The sequence below is a fragment of the Bombus fervidus genome, chromosome 10 (assembly GCF_041682495.2).
Source record: "Bombus fervidus isolate BK054 chromosome 10, iyBomFerv1, whole genome shotgun sequence".
In the NCBI taxonomy this organism is placed as follows: Eukaryota; Metazoa; Arthropoda; class Insecta; order Hymenoptera; family Apidae; genus Bombus; species Bombus fervidus.
In genome coordinates this window covers 8,486,709-8,508,106 of record NC_091526.1, presented here as the reverse complement: position 1 = coordinate 8,508,106, position 21,398 = coordinate 8,486,709, and the positions used below count along the sequence as shown (strand labels likewise).

The window sequence follows — 21,398 nt, the reverse complement described above, 5'->3', positions numbered from 1 at the left end:
AAATATGAGGACTCACTTAAGGAATGCTTGATAGTCTTCACAAATAACTTCACAGCCTGGCCACTTGCAGACCCCATGGCCGTACAGGGGATGAACCTTGTCGTTGGAGGAAACATCCAGCGGTTTCTCGTCCAGAGGAGTGGTTCCGTTCATCTCCGACCGCCGACTCGACACTGTCGAATTGAGAAGTCCTGCGATAGTCCGGAAACGAACGTCGCATTTTCCAAGTACAAGCAAAAGAAAGAACAAAAAGTATGTGGAAAGGTGGTAAGAGGAAGGTGAAGAAAGGGAAAGATATCGAGAATACGAAGGGAAATTCGACTCTCGATCGTTGATGGATCGTGGAGAATTTCTGTTTACCATTGAGTCCAGCCACGGATTTTGGAACGTTCGAGTTCTGGTGGGATTCCGGACCATCCGATGTGTCCGATTTCCACATTGGTAGACCTTCGCCAGGTTGAAGACCTGTCAAAAATTTCGCCCATATTTTATTAATAATCCTTTGAATATTTAAAATTATAAAAATTCTAACAATCTAATACTGAGCGAGGAATATAGAAAAAATTTAAGTGTTTTGATATATTTACCCCATATATTGTAATGTTTTATTCTGTCTGGACTTCTAATAAAGTGTTTATTTATTTGTTTAATCGTTTATTTAACGACGAGATTATAGCAGCACAATTATACGTGTAGGTAAAATGCGTGATCATTCTACGCGAACAAAAGCATTTCGACAAAGGAAAGAAAGATTGAAAATCAAATTACGTATAAATGTCAAAAAGATCGAAATAGATCGATTAAGCTCACGCTGATCCACGAGCTCCAGCCTTGAAAACAGAAAGAGCCATTTCTAGTCTTGCTCGTACGACATATGCATCAAATATTTAAAACTATGATTAAAAAAGTACAAAATAGTAGAGAAAAATAGAGAATCAAGAAAATGACATAAATAAAACGTACAACGTGGAAAGAACATCACTTGCCATCTTTCGTTTACAATTCTTCGTCAAATACTACAAGTTTATTTCAAAGCGTGAATTTTCAAATCGAAAGCACGAAGAGCATACGTGAACGAGGTTCTGTCGCTTTCCTGGCCCTATTATTCCACCCTTCCTCCTCGGTTCCTGTACGCGCGTCAGAAAGAAAAACATGGTCGGAACGAGATCCGACGCAACCGAAACACTTCTGCGCGGAAAGTTTTGCCCAGGGTGAAGTAGAAAATGAGAAAGTGCAGAGGGAGAGAGATTACCTGACGGGATGGTCTTGGGGTTGGCCCGATGGATTGTTGTTTAAACGAAGCTTCGACATTAGCTTACTTCGGAAATTACGCGTTCTACGTATGTACCTAATAAAATTTACTGAAGCTCTGCTTACTCTTAATGATAATCTCTAAATGTTCAAAGTATAAATTGCTTTTAGAAAGAATAACAGAGAAGTTTCTAAACTCGCTTTAGTTTTCGAATTGCATTCTCGTTTCAACAAAGAAGAAGATTTCTAATATTTTAAATAAATCTCTAACATAAAGTTTCGAATGAAGAATGATCCTTTCATATTTTCCACTTATTCGGAGAATTTTTTAAATACAATAATAAGACTGCGTCATTGTATCGAAAATGATTGGAAACATGCAACAGCATTAAGAAATTCTGTTCTATCAATTCTAAGTTTATCGATGAGTTCACTGGCAGACTGTGGAAACACTTTTCTTTCGTTTTCCTATTCTTCTTTTCTTTCTAATATTGTAACTCTCTAAAATTTTTACCATAATTAATAATAATGTTCCTACCTGAAGAAGGATTGTGACCCTGAAGACCCAGACCCTGTTGAAGAAGGTATTGGCTCTGCGTAATTTGTAGCTGCTGTATGAGGCGTTGCTGTTGAAGCGCCAATTGTTGAAGCGGCGCAGACGCCTTCTTTTTATCAGCCGTTTGTAGCAAATGCGTCTGTTGAATGACATTAAGCTGCAATTGTTCCTGCAGTTGCTGTATCGCCTGCTCCAACTTCTTCCTGCCTAGCTCCGCAAACTGGTGTTGATGCTGTAAGCATTTCGACAAACAGCCGTAAATTTGCTCGTTAAAATTCTCCGCGATTTACACACCTTATAACAACACTGGAAAACGAGGAACTTGTTGGGGAAAAAAATTTCACGTTGGAAGAAAAAGTAAAAAATTGAAGGGTGGAAAAGTTGCATCTTGACGCTGCTGAATAAATCTCAGACGCGGATAATTCGCTGGGGGAGGCAAGAGAAAGACAGGGGGCAGTTGATGGGTAGCCAGAAGACAAACAACGAGACACAACGGCTGATGGCGATGCTTAATTGCTTACCTCGTCCCCTCTGCGTTCATTCTCCGTCTTTTCTAAGCCTGGAGGATATTTTAAAACAAACTCACCGAAGTAGGCACGCCTTATAGTATCATAGTACAAACGAAAACTGCGCCATTAACGAGACACGACAAGGTTTTATTAAAGGAGTTTTATTTTTTCTCTTTATATATAGAAATAGTAGATGTCACCTCATGATGACAATGATCAAAGAGCGCTAAATTCTCGGTAATTGAGATCGTCTTTCGCGCGAGCTCTCGCAATAATCTGTTCGAGTGGACTGTCTAAATTTGTAGAGTAAAGCATACCGGTCAGGCCAGGCCGCTAAATAAATATTTGATGCCTCTATCGAAGCTATCGAGCCTGTGTGCGAACCTCGTATGACGATATGTATTTGCGTTAAAACGTTCTTTGTGCTGTTTATGGGTAACGTGCAAGAACGGTCCCACGTAGATATTCGAAAATTATCTATATTAAAAAAATTCACGGAGTATACACTGGTTATAGAAAATGTTTCTATCCTTATTTTCTAGTGGAAGGTACTTTCATTGATTCTACATTTCGTTTTATTACAATTTTTCAGTCGTATGAAACTACTAAATGATACGAAAATTAAGTAGCTGTAAGTAAATGCTATAATAAAGACGATGGAAGTGCAAATAATTTTTGTAGTCACTGTACCAAAAGCATAATTACGTGGAAATTTTTTTTCCACACAAACGTTGATTGAAAGATAGAGACACTGTTTGCTGAGCATCGAAATTCCCAGGTTCGCTGGACGCGAACGCACAAATTTCCAAATACCTTTATAATTAACATTACGATAAAATTCCTGGATGGGAAAGTTCGGGAGCAAAAAAATATTGATAATTCAGGAACGCGATGAAAATTATAAAATGTTTGGAAGTTTCGAATAGTTTGAAGAGACACGTTTATTTGAAAATGTCGGTATGAATAGCTCGAGACATTCTTTCGAAGGCTGTTATCCTCTGAAAGGTTGTCCGAATGTTTGTATAAGTGCGGTAAAGGACGAGAAAGAAGAACGTAGTCCATCAAACGGACGCTTTTTATAATTAAAATTATCAATGGCCGTTGGAGGGTGATAAAAGGCGGTCTGTTTACCCGGCGGAGTATCTGGAAGATGTTTAACTATGCCAAGATGCAATGCTTGCTCGGTAAAAAGGACAAACTTCGCTAATGTACTTTGAAGAAGCGACACAATAAACTTGGAAGGATCGACCTATGAAACTTGAGATTCCTTCGCTGCAACAATGGAGGTCCGAAGAATGGAATACTTACGTCCTTTAGAGACGAAAAGTAGCCGAATCGTTCCTGATTGGACGCATGCTCCGACGAAGAGTCCTAGAAGAATAGAATCAATCTGATGTCAGTCGATAGTTGATTGACGTAACCCATAAAATATATTACTTCTAATAAAATTTAACAACACATCCTTACAGAAGCTCAAATGCGAAATTAAATATAAGTATTATTAAATATTCGATATCCTTGGTCTACACGATTCATGTACTGTCTTGCTATACCTAATCTTTCTGATCTTTCAATAATTGATTAAACGAGAAATTTAGTCTTCTAAATATAAAAACTTTTACGTAACAAGCAAAAATTAAGTAAAAGTGAGTAATAAAAAGTGAATATTCTTAAAAATATCTAAAGAAAACCACAATATTTAGCCAGCCAAACAAATCTCTATTTAACTTTCATTTCTTTAGGTGTGACCATAGGAATTGAAATCTGCATAAACATTCGCAGTCTAGCTATAACAACGTCAATCCAAATTACAGGAACCTAATTCTAGAAACTTCACATTTTCCAATAACTTAAAAAGGTTCCGTTATCATGGCAGACAAAAATATTCCAAAATCTGATTACCTGATGATGTTGCTGTTGTTGTTGCTGCAAATAGAGCGAGTGTTGCTGCATGAATGATTGCAGTTGAGTAGGGCTGAGTATGTGTTGTTGGAGCAGCTGTTGCATCTGATGGATGCCGCTGGCCGGGCTGAGCATCATTTGCGGGGGGTTTTGCGAGGGTGGTGCCCCTGGCGGCCCTCCTGGTGGAGGACCTTGCGAAGGATTCGGCGGCGAACCCCTCTGAGGGGCCTGTGGACTTTGATGAGGACTCGGTTGGGGACCAGGCGCCCCCGAACTCGGCTGTTGCGATTGCTGCGTAATGATAGGTTGCTTTTGCTGGGTCATGGGTGCTGCTGTCACTGTGTGTCCAGCGGGACTGAGCTTTCCATTGCTCTGATACTCGATCGTGAGTTCCTGTTGCTGCTGCTGTTGCTGTGGTTGTTGCGGTTGCTGCGATTGTTCGGTCACGCCGCCACCTATCTCGTTCCGGTTGTTCTCGCGGCTACGTACCGACAGCCGATCTCGTTCTCGGTTCTCGCGTTCCCTCGACGAGGGAATACTGTCGCGTGGTTGCTGTTGCTGCTGCTTCAGGGCTGCAAACAGCGAAGTAGCCTGCAATACGAAAATGGAGATCGAGAGCTCGATCAAAGTCGGTTGCGAGCTGTCTCTGATTTTGTTTTCTTTTCTTTTTTTTTACTCTTTTTTTTCAATAAAAAAAAGTGATTAAAAGTTAATTCATAAAAGTTAATTCTTTTTATCGAATTTTCCAGGGGATTTTAGCAAATATAGAAATTACATTAAAGTTACTTTGTGATACAACAACGATACACACGATAAGTTTTTGGATTAATTTAAATTCGGTGTTCGTTTAATAAGAGATAAAGGAGTTTCTGTTTTGGCGACACCGGTAGTTGTACGAAGTCAAACGCGAGATAACAAGAAAGGGTTGCTAGAGATGGTTGTTGCAAGGGACGAAGAAACCGGGCGAGAACGAAAAGAGGGAAGAAGAAGCCCCGGGGCGGAATATTCATGATATAAATGCCGTGTAATGTGCGCGCGTTAAACTTCCACCGTGTTTTGAGCAATATTGATCTTATCTAATGGTATTCGAGACGTCTTGGTATCCTTCGTCATGATTGGTTGGCTTTGAGAACACCGAGATGGAAACTCGGTGTTGTCTGAATCGCGTCGACTCCAGTCTTCTTACTTTGTTGTTTACGCAACGAGATTTGTTTTATTAAGTTCTATCATCAAGTAGATTGCAGAGTGTAAAGGCGGAACATTGTGCTACTGGTTTCGTCTTCCGCTCTCTGTTAGTTCCTCTTCGAAATGTCGTAGAAGGAACCAGTTAATTCAACGACAGAAATTTTTGAAAAATTTATCATACGTAAGTTTATAATACAACCCAAAAATTTTATCATATGTTGCCACGTAACGTTCCTCCTTTCCTGTCACTTTCCTCCCTTCCTCCCCTATCTCCTTTGTTTTATTTATTGTCCTTCTTTTTCTACTTCCTTCCCTACCTTTTAATTCTCTTTTATTTCTTTCCGCCTTTTCTTCACCTTCTTATCTTTTCCTTCCCTTATATCTTATCCCTCACTCTTTGTCTTTCAACTTTATATGCCCTTTTCCAATTTCCCTCCTTGCTCTTCCACTCCTCCTTTAAGCGAACCAACGCGAAAGGATAAAAATTTTGTCACATTTACGGAAATGTAAAACAAGCGTATCGTAATGTAAAAGAAACTCTTCGTCGATAAACCTTTGCAATATACTTATTTAAAAAAGTCTACAAAATGATCTCGCGTGTAAATGTAACCACGTCACATTGAATTTATCGTCCCATTAGGATTAATCATTTGGATGAATATCAGCCAACAATGGCTCGGCTTCTTTTTGCTTCCCTGCTTAATCGTGTTCGAAGAAATGTCCTCGACTTGTTTGTAAGTTGCATCGGAACTTGTTTTCGATTCCTCGAAACGAGTAAACACGCCTCTGTCGTGCAGAGGCTGCTTAGAATGCCTGTTTCGAAACAGCATTTCCGCGTGGCCTGGAGACGATTCCTGACGAGCAGAACAACTAAGAACGCATGGTGAATCCTGAAAACTCGCGTCGCGATCGAAGGTCGTTCTTTGGTGGACCACAGGCGCGCGCGCGCACTTTTCGTTGAATGGCAAATGCGAGCGAGAAAGTCAGAGAGAAAGAAACAGAGAGACAGAGTTTCGTCAGAGATAAATTTAAAACGAATTCCTTTCTGCTCTGCTCCGCCGTTTTTCTCGTTCCCAGTATGGAAAGTCAGCCTCGCGATTGTTTCTTCGAGCGTGAAAAGCGAGTGTGTCTCTTGGTTGATCCGCGAGTCCTATGCTAATCTTATTTGTGTACGATTACGTATGTTTATAACATGCAAAGAAAGTCCCGACGTGGAGGCGCAGGGCGTTATCAGTGTTTAGTCAGGAGTGGTGGCGTTTCGTCTCCGAAGTTCGAAGCGGACCGACGCGAAAGGAAAAAACGCGTCGTGGAAAAACAGAGAAGGAGTCGCCGCTGGAAAATCCACGCTGATTCTCCTCAGGAAAGCACGTCCTGTGTTCCCGTCCGGTTCGTCGATTTACGCACGACGTTCCTCCGTTCGACGGAGACGAAATTCCACGGGAAAAGAATTTTTCGAAACGAGGTCCCCGAGGAGTCGGCTTGGTCGCCTTGGAAAAAACAATAAAAAATGATTCGAGAGACGAGGAGCATGAACGACAGGGCCGTTTACTCAACGAAATTAATGAAAAGCAACGATCGGCAGGAGGTTTTAATCCACTTTAGCCAGAGACGCACCGCCCCGCCTAGATCGCGATCCTTTAATTCGCTAATTAATACCGAGCTCGTTTCTCCTTCTCTTATTCAGCTCTCTTCGCTCTGTCTCGCTTCGATTGCTTCTGTTTTAACGAAGAAACGAAGAATCTTGAACGTCCAACGTCGCCGTGTCACCATAGGGTGAAAGGGGTGGAAAAATCGTGGGCGAAACGAAGTAGAGGGTGGGTTCAGCCCACGAAAAAAATGGGGGCCAAGGGGGTGCGGAGTGGGGTGTAGAGGGGTAACGACGAGCAAGCCCGACGTGTGTACACGAACGGGGCCAAAGGAAAAAAATATAAGGGTACAGAAAGAATGAAAGTATAAGAGCCGACTTTGAAGGGCCATCGACTACAGATAAGAGGGACTCCTAAGACTCTTTTAAGAAAAGGTTAAATAAAGGTCGGGGAGCCGCGCTTGTTGTTGGCTGTTCAGATTCCTTCGACCCCTTTCCTTCCCTCCCTGGCCATCGTAACGCCACTTATTTGAATCCCGAAGGCTCCTTCGACTTCAGTCTCGGCGCTGCTCCACTGCTACATGGCCGTTTCATCGTCGTCACCAGACCTTCATATCTTTTATATATTAGGATTTTCACCAACCACCCACCCCCGCGTTCCTTATATATATATACATATCAGTATATAAAGATATATATTTCTTGCTCTTTTTTTTCTCTCTGTTTACTGTTTGGATTTATTCCAGCTCCCCTGACCTCTCCCTACGCCCCGAGAGAACCGCACCAAACTACTGTACGCCCCCGCCTAGCCTGTGTATATGAGTTCTCCGGAGACCTCGGTTTCCGTCTTTATACTTTCGATTTCCCCCCTTTGGTTGAAATCTCTTCGATCCTCTCGCTTCGTCTTCCGCTTCATCTGTCTTTGAAAAGCGGTGAAACTATCTGTGGCTGCGCACAGTGCCGCTCCCATGGCACTCGTCGTGAGTCACCCAACATTTCGTGAAATATACGACAGCCTGACGCGAGCTTCGTTTCGATGGCGAGAAGTAACATTCGAGGTTGCGGCGATTGCTTGTTTATTTGAATCGAGACGAGAGTGTCGCGAGGAGAATACCGAGGAGATTTGTAGTCGGAATCGAAAGATAATTTCCTCGCGAATTGGTATGTCTGAGGCTATGGTTATGGCGGATGCGTGTTTGAAGGAACTAGGAAATAAAATATCTGAAAAGAGATGTAGCTAAGATGTAGCTTGTGGTTACAATGGAGAGGCCTGAACGAGATATTTGAAGATGGAAATGAATATACTCACAAGAATATTCGTTCCTTAGTTTCATTACATGACTACATGGTTAATGTTCAATTCTCGATAAACAAATTACTTACTTCCATGGGTTCGTTGATTATCAGAAGATGACAACACTCGTACCAAGTTCCAAGATAAATTTAAAAAATAGCGTCTTAATCACTTTCTTCTGCTTTTTAATTTATCGAGTTGATTAATGTTCGGACAAATTTGACAGAACATTGTAATCATGGGGTCTTCGAATCTATATACTGATTGTCCTGGCGTTATCAGAAGCCTAATTTTATCAGGAAGCACACCCGCTACAATCATAGCCTAGAAGAGAAGAAGTTTGAGGAGAAAGGATAGTTTCGCGTTTGGGACAGTGGAATTCGATCAATTTGAATTCAGTTCGATGGAAATCGATAGGATATCGTGAATGTTCGACTCGTTACGTTGCCACGGTATCTGGAATGTTTATTTAGCGTCGTTTTATACGCGCCAATTAAACTGCACGCACAGAGAGTTGCCGTGAACGTCATCGGAACACTTGTTACAGGAAAGAAATAAAAAAACGGGGAGAGAGGAAAAAAAAGAAAGAGCGTTGTCCAGGGGAAAAAATTCGGCGATTTGCACTGTCGATCCGTTTATTCCACAAATCCGAATCGGATTTACTTTCTAGCTTTCCCTCACGTTCTATATTGAACATCCCTTTTGGATCTGTTAACCGTGATATTTTCATAGCCGCGATACGCCATAGCAAGAATGTTCTATTATGTATGTATTGATTAAAATTCCCGCTCGGATCTCTGTCCATGGACCGAGAGCGTACTCGCTGTTTGATTGATTTTTAACATCGTAATACCGAACGCACCCGGAATTTCTTCATATCGCAACGTTTTTAATCGGTCGCCTAAATTGTAACCGATGAAAAAGGAAATCTACCGGTCTCGCGTGTATTTTTATTCTTTTCTTTTCTCCTTTGCATCTATTAAAACCAAAATTATTCGGTGATTCATTAGAATAATATCACATGTCTTGGATCAATTATCAGAAAAACTGAGAGAAACGAAAGCAACTTTTATGTAACAACGTTCAAAATTTCATTTTCGATTATAACAGAAGTGAGACTTTCATTAGAAACGCGACCTTCGTCCATGTTCGTCTTTTTATAGGAAAATTAAGACATAAATCATTTTTTTATAACATCGATTCCTCACCATGCTACCATCCCAGCTTTTCACTACTAAAATCAGAAAATCCAAAAGCTTTGTTAAAATTTGACACGTTTGATCTAAGATAATACAATTTAGATGAATCGCTGAGTAACTTTCGTTTGACTTTGTGAAACCAATCCAGAAGTAAATGATGTTTATATAATATATATAACACTGAAAAAGATACAATGTATCCAAAGGAAAGTATTATGAAAATATCACTATAACATTCGAGCTTCCATTCGTCTAACCGTGTTCAAAAAATATAACTTTGCATAAACGTCTGCAGTCTGGCGATTAAACTTCGAGCAATTTATCGAAACGCACAAAGTCGTTTGCCCGAACAGTGTCGAAAATGGAGCAGCGCCTGGGATACAAAACAAGGGTTGCGCGGAGATGTCCCCGTCTCTCGTTTCGTATTCACGTCGACGGCCAATCAGAGACGCGTCTCTTTACACCCGCCTCCTGTTGACGTTTGTCATAATATTTTAATATTAAATCGCGTTACGACCAGCCATGCGTTCGCATAATCAGACGTTACTCCCTGGCCGCCGTTTATATACGTGCGACTGTAAGTCTCTCTCCGGGTGAGAGCAGACCGCAGTGTGAACACACCGAACAGGGTGAACGAGAGCAGGGAAGTAAGAGAGACGAAGGACGCGACACGGAGAAGGAGCACTCGTCACCCCTCGTGCAGTTCCACGTGAAATGTGGAATACAAATTACTCCGAAAAGTCCCTATTCCCGGTCCCGTTTTCCGTCATTCGTCGCGGCACGCAGTCCCTATGAATTCGTCGAATAATTCAGAATTAGAGAAACTATGCGTGTCTCTTTGGACACTGACGAGTCTTTCGAAAGACACGTCTGCCTCTTCTTCCACTATCGCCGATTACTTCCCTACCCTTATTCTATACCAAGTTACTAATTTCTATGCTGCTTCTAGCTATTCCAAAGTTCAGACACGTCTGAAAATTCTAACCAATCTTAGCCATATAGTAAGAGGTAAGGACATTCGAGCCATCTGAGCTTCAACATCATAAAACTCGATCTTGAACTTTGCACAAATTGGTCAAATTGTGTATTACGAGACACCATTAGTCATTAATAGGATAATGAAAGAATATGGTATATTTGAGGTTCAACAACAAAAAAAAAAAAAAAAAAAAAACAGAAATGAGAAAATGATTGGAATATATCTATGGTACGGTTATTTAAGTCAGTGAAGAGGCACTATATACGTAAGAATTAATAAAACATTTCACAATTTTACTACTTAGCAAATTACTTTGCTTGACACAAATAATCCTACCTTGACCTATAACGATTTTCGGATCAATAAGAAACACGAGCAAAGATTAAAGAAGTTCAACGACTTGGACTAGAAAAATAACTCGATCGATCAACAAATTGATTAACCGATTAATACGAAAATTTCCCAGAAACCCGATGGGTCGTAGCTATTCGATAGAAACGAGGACATCTAAATGATCCAATGACTTTGTTCGAAAAGGATCCTGCAATATTGAGAGGAATTAACGATTCTGGGAACGTCTGCGTTGGATGGACGGACCGGTCCAGCGACTAGGAAGAGATCCATAGAAAAGAGAAAAGGGTGAGTAAGCCTGGTAGGGGTAGTAGGTTTCCTGGGACGACTCACTAGCCAGCTGGATATTTGGAAAATGGCTAGAACCAAGCGAACGGAATGTCTCTGGGCTCCATCGTTAACGGCCTGTGTACATTATAGATGGTCCCGTGATTGGTTCGTCAGCCTCTCAAAAACTCCAGCTCCCGTCGTCGTAGTCGTTTCTCCTCTTCTCGTTCCGTGTTGTTACCTAGCTTCGATTCCCGTTCTATCGTTTCGTAGGTTCATTTCAGCTGGCCCCAACCAACCACCACCCCACCTCGACTGCCTTTCACCCCCTAGACTTTGTCTTTTTCCAATCGTCAATTGACAATGTACAGAGGCGGCCTTTCACGGGTATCAATTAGTAGGATTCGCTCGTCGCTGATGTCCGTACGATCTCAGCTTTCGATCTCGCTTTCAATCCCCTTTTACCTTGTGTCAATTCGACTGCTCTATCTAATAAAGAGATCGACACTATCGGTGAATTTTTTATCGCACAATTGTGCGCCTTTCGTTCATGAACTGAGATATTCTCTTTGGTAAATTTTAGTTTTGATTCGAAGTGTTCTTTTCCAGAGGAGGACTGCAGCAATTTTCCAATTTTTTAATAGAATTATCTTAAATTTTATCAATATCGAATACTATGAAAGTCGCACGAATATTCGTCATATTATTCATCGTATTAATTATTCGTTATTTCAAACTTTGAATATTCGCGATTTATATCAAATTTCTTTTACTTTGATATGCTTCATTATAATTATGATCGATAGAAATTATTAGCGATTCTGGGATTCATGCTTTAAATCGATGATACAGCAAAATTTAGTCGTATCGTCTCGTCAAATTTTCAAACATTTCAAATATACCGATCTAATACGATAAAAATTCTTCCAGTAAATTATAGACATCCTCGTAACCACAAAAATAAAGTCAGCAACGCAGAAACCACAATCGTACGAGCGAAAGAATGATCACGGGAAAACGGAACCGGATAGAAGGAAACAAAGATTGGGGCGGCATTATGCAAGGTAAACGTTGCCAGAAGTATACCCTTTCCCGTAGGTATCCGCTGTCTGTATGTACAAGAATTAACGCATAGAGGTTGGGAGTGTCGCAGCTGGGTAGGCGAGATACAGAAGGTCGGGGGTGTCCAGAGGCAGAGAGCGCGTGGCGAAAGAGCACGAGAAAGGGGCGAAGGGGGTCGGAAAATTGGGGAGAGATCGGCGGAGGGTGAGAACGAGAACGGATAACAGAGGAAGCTGGGACAGAGGGTGCATCGAAGAGAGTAATTTCGGCATTCTGCGGGTTTGCTTACATCCACCGGTTCAGCGATTTTCGTTATGCGTGCACCGGTGAACGTGCACCGTTGTTTCTCCACGGTACACAGTTAGCCTTCGAGAATTTTTCCTTCTTTCTTCACTCTCCGATACGAACGAACGAAATGTTACTCGTGAAATTATTTGAACACCTACACACTCGATGATAATATGGAAATCCTCCATGTGTGTATTGTGAGTGTTATATAAAATATTTTGAAATTTCATTAACACTATAATGAGACGAAAACTGCAACGATTATATGAGTAAAATTTGAAACCAATCTAAAAATGTATATAGAAGTTACAAGGCATTTACTCTAAAGATATGTTTAATGGAAAATTAGCGTATAGTATATGTAATTTAAACATATAGCAGGTGTTAAAGATGGTTCTACCGAATATTGAAGTTTCTTAATACGATGACAAGGAACTGTTTAGATACTTTTATGACTATGACGTTTCGTATAACACATATAATACATTCGAATATTTTTGTAAACTGGTTTGCCTCTCAGGAAGTTCAAATAAATAAAGTCGTATTGTATTTATCTGTATTCAATAGTGTAAATATTTGCGCAAGTTAAATAAAAATCCAAATTCTCCTGAAATCCGATAGTCACGATTTATCGAATAACAATACGAAATAGTATGCTTTTCGTGATTACTCAATTTCATGTTCGATGGACGCAAACTTTATTCCATTATCCTTGCTCTGGCCTCGTTTACCGATAGATTCTCTCTACCCTTCATCCCCTCGATGACAAGCAGCGATAAAACGCGAAATATTTTGTTTCTTCCCCCGTACGCTGCTAACTTTCGCCATTAGCCACTCCCGCCCCTTGATCCCCCCTCTGGTTTTCTCTCGGGGGCGAAATTTCCGACTTGGCCCGTCGAAGAAAATGAAATAAAGGATGTATCTGTTTGGCGTAGCCCATAATTTCCCTGTTTCTTGACCCCATCTTCTCTTCCATCGTCAGAGGCCACAAGCACACCGTTGCAAGCCTGTGGGCTACCAGTCGTTAATGAAAATCAAACAACGGAAAAATTACATCCACTTGGTGGTAACCGTGCGTCCCACTCTTTTCCACCCTTGAGACTTTACAGGAGAAAGAAGTGGATAGGGCGCGCAGGGTGTTAGAGGGGTTTGGAGAACGATTTTGCCTTAGTCAGCTTTTCCTTTCCTCCACTGCATCAGCGGCCCAGCCAAGGTTTGTACTCGGGTAATCGTGCAATTCTTTCCTCGTGCCTTTCGCTTCTTCTCTTCGTCTTCCCGCTATTAATCATCTGGCGTGTCTCACGCGGGAAGGAAAAAACTTACGAGGGCCGCTGTTTTTAGGACAAAGGATCTCGACTTTAAATCGAATTTTACCATCATGGTACACGCAGCTCGTAAGATTCTATTTTTCTTTATTCTTTCTTTCTATTTCTTTTTTTTTTTCGTATAATAATAGACGCATAGTAGACGCGGTGCAGCTTTCTTTTTCTTGGTGTGTAAACTCTTAGTTCCTAGATGGGGGTTGAAGAGCGTAAACGTCTCAGAAGAATCGTGCCAAGAGAGAACGATGGGAAATTAATATCGACACGGTTTATACAAGCAGAAGACACGTCTGGATAAACGACGGTTGTTTTCTTAGAACAATGTTCGAGGCCCCTTTGTGCCGGAAACTGGTGTCTACGCGCATCCTTAGGCAATCGCCGTATAACCTGCGCACCGTGTTTTACTTTCGTTCCGGTTAATAATTCAGTATCAATTAGTGGCCGGTTGAATTATAAAAGAACCTTTCATCGTTCCTCGACGTTCTGAACCATGGATTTCGTTGCTTCTTTGCCAGACAGCAAAAACAGGGGATGGCAACTCCAGGTCTCGCCGCATCTCAAAACTACTTATACTCACAACTGTATTAATCGCAACAGCAATCCATCGACAAGAAATCTTATAAAACTGAAATATACTTCAAGAAATAATAGACCATAGTACATGGTAGAGTTTCGATTATCCGGTCTCGTTGTAACTGATCTGCGTTTTAATTGACTATACTTCCGTTTTGACGAGAACGATTGACCAAAAGAAAAATCACTGACACGTTCCATAATCATTCTTCTTCGTCCAATTAGACGTCTTATCATACATACATATATGTAAACCTACGTACAATATACTTTCATACGTACATAAATAAGAAACCCCTTATTCTTTCATTAATAATTGACAAATTAATGATAATTAATAAATGCATAATATTCGGATCAAGCGATCGGAAGTTTAGGCGCGTAAGGGCCGGGAAACTGTACAGATAGAAACGCACGAACAATACGTGGCACAATCTGGAAGCCATCGATGCTTTTTTAGCAATTCAGAGTTCAGAGTTTGCCGTTTCGAAAGAGAGAGAAAAAGAGAGAAGAAGGAGAACCAGTCGGGGAAGAGACAGAAAAGAAGGCAGTGAATAATGGAAAGTAGCGAATTCCTTTTCTGTTAGTCGCGGCCAGACGAGCTCCATTAAAGTCCCTAAATCCCCGACGTACTCCGCCCCCCTCGCGTAGCGCGACTCTCCCTCTTCTCACCCTCTTGGTGTCCCTCTTCGTACATGGACGGATCATGACCAAGCATACGGGCGTTCGCTTTTGCTCGTAGACGCATATTTATTCGCAGTCCATTTTGGTTTGTTTGCACAAACGGGAGAGAGTCCGTCAGGCCGACGTCGGACCTCTGTTCTCCGCTTGTGCCATACGGTCGCCGTGTCTGCCCGCTGCTTTTTTTCCACCGCCTCTTGTCGCTTTCGCATTCCTACGCTTCTCTGCTCACTTCCGGTGCTCCATGAGTAGATATCGCAAGGGTGATCGTCACCCTCGTCCTCGGAATATCTTGTTTCTTTTCGAATCTCGTCACCTGTCGCCTCTTCCAACGAGCAGCTCAACTTTGTTCCTGTATTTGTATCCTAAAATATTTTGTATCTTGACATTTGACAAAAGTATGTCCAATCACTTTTTGGAGAATCGTGGTATTTTGAGGATTCTTGATGTGACAGAGTATCTGTCAAATTTGTCGCGACAAGAATTCACAATCTTTCTGGTGTCTCCTTTAAATAGAAACATGAAGTTTCTTACTTCCAACTTGTGCTTTACATCTTTTGATACTTGACAAAAGTATCTCTCATAATTTAATACAGAATTGTGGTAATTTCGTTCTTGAAATTCTTTACACGACAGAATACCAAATTTGTCGTGACGAAAATTAAGAGTCTTTCTGAAAGCTTCTTCGCGACGAAACATAAAGTTTCCTACACGAAATTCGTACTTTGCATCTTCTGATATCTCGCAAAATGATTTCCATTCATTTCTCAAAGAATCCTATAGTCATTTGTGCTATTCTTGGAATTCTTAACGCGATAGAATACCAAATTTGTCGTGGCAAGAATTAAGAGTCTCTCCAAAGCGAGCTGGAGGCTAAGGCATCGGATGAAATCGCGGTTAAAAATTATACGCTATTACTCAAGTCCCAGAAGCGGAGCAGTTCCTCTGATGATACAATTAAGTCCGGCAACAGCAGATTTTCCGACTTGGAAAATTGTCCGATATTTTTCACACGGCGGGACGCGAGGGTACGTCGCTGGATAGGGGACGGTCGGAAAGGGGTGAGAAAAATGCCAGGTTGTTCGGAGCTCAGGAATTAGGAAGACGACCGGGGAAATATCGAGAAAAGTATAAGGCGACTTTTAAACACCACGAAAGGGTGGTCGCTTGTTTTACTAATGAAAGTTCGCGACGTGAACTGATGAATCAGACCAGCTTGATTTATCGCGAAAATAAAGCTCGTCGATTAAAGCAGGGATTTCTGTAGAAATGAAAAGAATTCCGCGTGGTTTTCTGACTAGAAACGATCTGTTGTACATCCACAAAGAGACCAAGCTCGATTTCTTCAAGCAGAGTAGAGGTTTCGCTAGTTTACATTCATTTATCCTGTCACCCCTTCTCGTACTCTTACGGCGCCTTAACGCCCGATTCTTCTTCCCTCTCTTTAATATCGACATTAATATTCAAGACGGCGAACGAAATGAATATTAAACACAGTAATCGTTTTAACTCTAGTCCGGTGATAATGTTCGGACCACCGAAGATACCCGCATGCTCTCACCTCCGGCGGTTAATTTATTCCTCCAATTTCTTTACGATCGCGCACGATTATTAAATTACCGATGAATCCAATGAATCTCTAAAAAACAATTCACACGACCAACAAATTTTACATCGTCTCACCTAACCTCAAAGACACGTAGCATCTAGCCAATGAAATAAGAATTCCTTAGGTTGAAAGAATTTCCATCGACGATGTTTCTAAGTAAATCACGTCTCAGCCGGGAAGTCGAGGAGAAAGGAAGCAGCAGAGGGGATGGTTCCCCTGTTTTTCCTCGCTAATTCGCCGGGAATTGCGCGAGAAAGGAGGAAGCGTGGTCGCGAGAGGAAGGCTTGCTCGTCTCGGTACACGAAAGTCACATTTGTATTCCGTCAGCGAAGCCAGCGGAATCCGGGGTGCGCTCTAAGATCGCGCCGGATGAGGTGCTTTAAAAAGAGAAAAGGAGTAAACGCGAATAGCAGGGCTCGAGGGTGAAAAACCGGGAGAAAAGGTGCCGCTGCCATCGTCGTCGTTGGTCCGTGTCTCGTTTGGAACAACGGAGATGTTGGAACGGGCGACTAGGAGAAGGGGGTGGGTGAACAGGGGTCGGAGTTGCAGGCGCGATCTCGTATATTTCATATGCAAGGCGCCTGTTTTGCTTGGCCCCGGCAATATTATTACCATATTTTTCACATAATGCGTCCGCGTGTATGTCTCTTATTTCACGCGGCAACCAACCACCGCGAAAAGGATCGTCGCGGAGTCAAACGAGAGATCGAACCTGGCCCCGCGACCGGGCGTCTTAACGTCTTATCATTCATTGCTCGCGCTGCTGCCTTTTATGGGGGCTACAAGCGTCGCGGACACCCACGATGAAAAGTTTATACGCCGTGGTTCTGACTTGGAAAGAGGCGGCTTCTTGAACTCTGGCGAGGGTGTGAGAAGTCTTTAGGAGCGAGCACGCGAGATATATGAAAGCTGACATTCTTTGGAAGAATTTAAAGCGCGGTCTTGGTGACATAAAGAGACGCGCGAGTAACATCATAGTATCGGAGAGGACAAAATATGGAAATCGATTAGTTTCAATTTTTATTTGCATGGAACGGGGGTGAGAGAAGTTTGGAACACTTAAATATATAAATATACAGCGACTCATGAAATTATTTGTACGATTACCGTAGAAAATTTTTATGAATTTACCATGCGTGTTATATGAAACTGTAATGAGATACTATTATCGTAATTATATCGATAAAATTTGAGACCAATCAACTGAAAGTGCGTATAAGAGTTACGGATTATTCATTACGAACATATGAATAGTAGTCTGAAACATGGAATTGGTATTAATGATTGTTCCAATAAATATTTTGACTTCAATAATAATTGATCGTTAAAATACCTTGGTTATTTCTCCGAAGTGTATCCTTACGATAAATATGTCGTAAATTGTATATACATTTCCAGATTCTATTTCAAATGTTTCCAATAAAACTATAATAATCGTGCTTCATTACAGTACTATGTAATAGCTAACAGACGCACGAGCAATATCATAGAATCGATTAGTTTCAATTTTTATTCCTATCGAGGCTCGTTCAAGCGCGATAAGTCACAGTCGTCCAGTGAAATTCCCCGTCGCGTGTAAACACACCTCAATTAAAGAACATGCACCGTGAGCTATGTATGTACTCTGGCTGAACAAATTATCACGAACACACCCCTGCGCACAATGCTAGATATATTCGAGCGCTATTTCGTTTTATGCCATTCAAAGCTTCCCTGCCGCACCCTGTAAACACGGTTAAACTTTGTTTCATAAGAGTCACTCGAACGTTACGCCCGGGAGAATAAAAAGCTTCAATTTTTTTCCTCTATCTGATCGGGACATGTGTTTGGTCGCGTTTCACGTTGTTAATATCAAACATCGGTCAACAAAGTGTCCATGTTTCATGAAACATTTTGTGTCGATAGAGCGAGAATCAAAATTTGTCCTGTTCCATCGTCCATGATATTTCATTGTGAAATTTTTAAACTACAACATTCTATTTCTCCGTTAATAAGATTTACCATTGATATTCCAAAAATGAGATTCCCCGAGATATTTATTTAATATTATCGACGTAAAAATCTGGCAGTCTACGAGTTATAAGAAAGGGGTGTTACTATCCCGTTCTACAAGGAGAAGGCTCGCACCTCGAGAAGCATTTTTCCCCGCGAAAGAGGGCCAAATAAAATTTTAGAGTCGCCGAGAACTGTCGATACGATCGGGGGAAACGCTTCGCTTTTCAATACAACGGCCTGTGTATCCGAAACTACCGGCTCACCCCCTTGTTCTTACGTGTACAACGCGCGCGACCTATTCGTGTGTAGATTCCAGAAAATTATGGCCGATAAAGAAACAAATTCCGAATTCCACTGAACCGGGGCATTATAAACATTATTCCGCTTGTAGCAACCCCTTTTTCCAACCCGAACGAATCGTCCGATTCCTTCTCCCGAATACGATTTTCGAGTATTCCAAGGCGAGTAATAAACAACGCGAGATCCCACGTATATATTTCCAAGCGATTAGAGACGCTTCGCGCAGATCCATTCTCACAGCGCTTTTGTTTTGCACAAGAAATTCAATTTACAAGACTATCTATTCTGTTGAATCACTGGCTTTCCATAGGGCACTGATAATTAATTTATATGGTGACACGAAAAAGGAAGTGTAAAATCGGTGGTTGACTACATGAATATTAATAATTTTTATGCTAGAAATTATTTCCTATATTGACGACAGTCACCTATTATTTTGTATGATACATTATACTTAAACTACGGATTTTTATATAACGTTTCAATGAATGGAATTAAAAAAGTAGAGACCAAACAGAAATTTATAGAGTCGTATAAAATCTAAATAGGGATTCCAGCTAATAAATATTAAAATGAACTACGATGAACTCTATCTTGGATGCTTTAATATCATATTATATGGATTCAGTATCTTTTAACACTTTCAAATGTCGTATAAATATTTAAACGTCCATAGTGTAGTTATACCAAATGTAACTCTGTTTTCTAAAAGTATAATGTTCCTTCCTACTGCTTCTAAACACTTTTCACCCACACTTTTAAAATTTTTAAAACGTTACATTAACTAAAGAAATATAATTTATGCAACCGAATCCCAGGAATTTCTTAAAAGAACTTTCCCTATTTAACAAAAATGTTTAGGTTGGATGAATACACCAATCTTTACTTATATCTTACACACCAATTGGTCAGATAAAATTAAACCTTGGTAAATCGTGATCTAAGAGAGCAGCAACGTGATATCGAAGAGGCAGGTAGAGCTGTACGTATTGGAAATAGATATCGGGAACAATGGTACGGAGGAGCAAGAGGGCAGCGAGCAAACAAGCAAGAAACTGTTAATACGGAGAATCGAGCGAAAATTCCGCGTTGCGTACAAGTTCGGCAATGTGGGTCGAATTGTTTGTACAAATCGGCCGCGTTTCTCCACGTTTGTACACACTTATGTACACCGTCGCGTCGATCTGCGTGCTCTCGCGAAGCACAACCGAGCCGAGCTTCGAGATACGTGGGCGTTGAAGACTCGCATATGGCCAGCCCCTTCTTTCTTTCTCGTTCGTTCAACGACGTTGCCATCCTTCCAAGACCAAGCCACTCTATGTAAATAGTTGTGTAACGCGGTATAAGAGGCATTAAATAAATAATAGTCGTACGCGGTCCATGAAGTTGAAAGGAGAGCGCCGCCCGTCGAGAACAGATGTGTCAACATTCGTCCTGACCGTCGCTTCTTCCTTCTTTTTCCTCTTCTTCTCAGTGTCCTGCTATCTTCTACTTCATTACGGTTCGAGTCGCATCTTCTTACGATTTTTGATCGCTTGTGTTATTAAGAGATGTTACAAAGTACAACAAATTATTTTTGGATCGAGAATGGAGGCTAAGGACTTCGAAGATAGCAAAGATATCAAAGAGTTATTTAAGAAATTGGTAGAGTGCACGGTTGATGTTGATAGTAAAGATGCTAACGTAATTTGTTGTAATCAGAGAGTGTTTGGAGGAGGATGCGAACGTAAGAAATATTTCGAAGTGCGAAGTATCGACTTCAAAGCCTGCTCTTCTATAAACATGCGTAACATATCCATGAAACTTCCAATATTTTTTCCTATTACTAATATTATATTATTAAATATTATTTCCTATTTCGGAACAAAAATACACGATATTTTGCACAAACTTTAGAACATTTTCTTCTAGATCAGAAAATTTCTCTTCGTTCAATACTTTAATATTTTCATATAATGATTCGCACGAAAACTACCTACACTTTTGCGAATTTCGAACTTGGAAATATCTTGCCAAATTTCAACTTCTATTCGCGCAACTCCTACCTACTATTCTACTCGTTCTAATTTTTTAATACTTTGATATCCGATTACTTTCTAAATCACATATCAATAACAACAGCGTTGTGAATTCAAGAAAGCAAATGTCCAAAGTGAAAATGTCGAACTGTTAGGGAAAGTCTACGATCTACGGAATGACCGTGACAGAGTGGCGCGACCATTTCGAGCGTTCTAATACCTCGTAGACGCTTGCTCGCAGATTCCGTAAGGGGGTAGTTTATATGCAGGCTACGGATGGGTCAGCATAGGGGAGATATATATTTTTCAATATAACTCGCGCGGCCCGGTAAGGGTCGCGAGAATCGTCCAAGAGAGTAGGAGTCGACGTTATTTTTTATCTTTATTAGATTGCCGGGTACCCGTTAGTTGAGGTTCGACGTGCTACGGACGAACGTGCATGAATATCAAGTGCCCGGTAACACGTGGCGCA

At 41.1% G+C, this 21,398-nt stretch overlaps 1 protein-coding gene across 21 annotated transcripts in view; it reads right to left on the bottom strand.

Moving 5' to 3' along the window:
* Foxp (forkhead box transcription factor P) overlaps positions 1-21,398 on the bottom strand; it is a 246,630-nt gene that overhangs the window by 20,302 nt on the left and 204,930 nt on the right. For 15 of the 21 annotated variants that reach the window (XM_072011565.1, XM_072011551.1, XM_072011553.1 and 12 more), the window contains 5 exons: positions 4,219-4,809; positions 3,625-3,687; positions 1,790-2,039; positions 361-465; positions 17-191 (listed from right to left, as the gene is read on the bottom strand). In XM_072011565.1, the coding sequence (XP_071867666.1) occupies positions 17-191; positions 361-465; positions 1,790-2,039; positions 3,625-3,687; positions 4,219-4,809 (1,184 nt within the window). The remainder of the gene's footprint in view (positions 1-16; positions 192-360; positions 466-1,789; positions 2,040-3,624; positions 3,688-4,218; positions 4,810-21,398) is intronic. The other 6 variants (XM_072011554.1, XM_072011556.1, XM_072011559.1 and 3 more) reach the window with 3 other exon arrangements.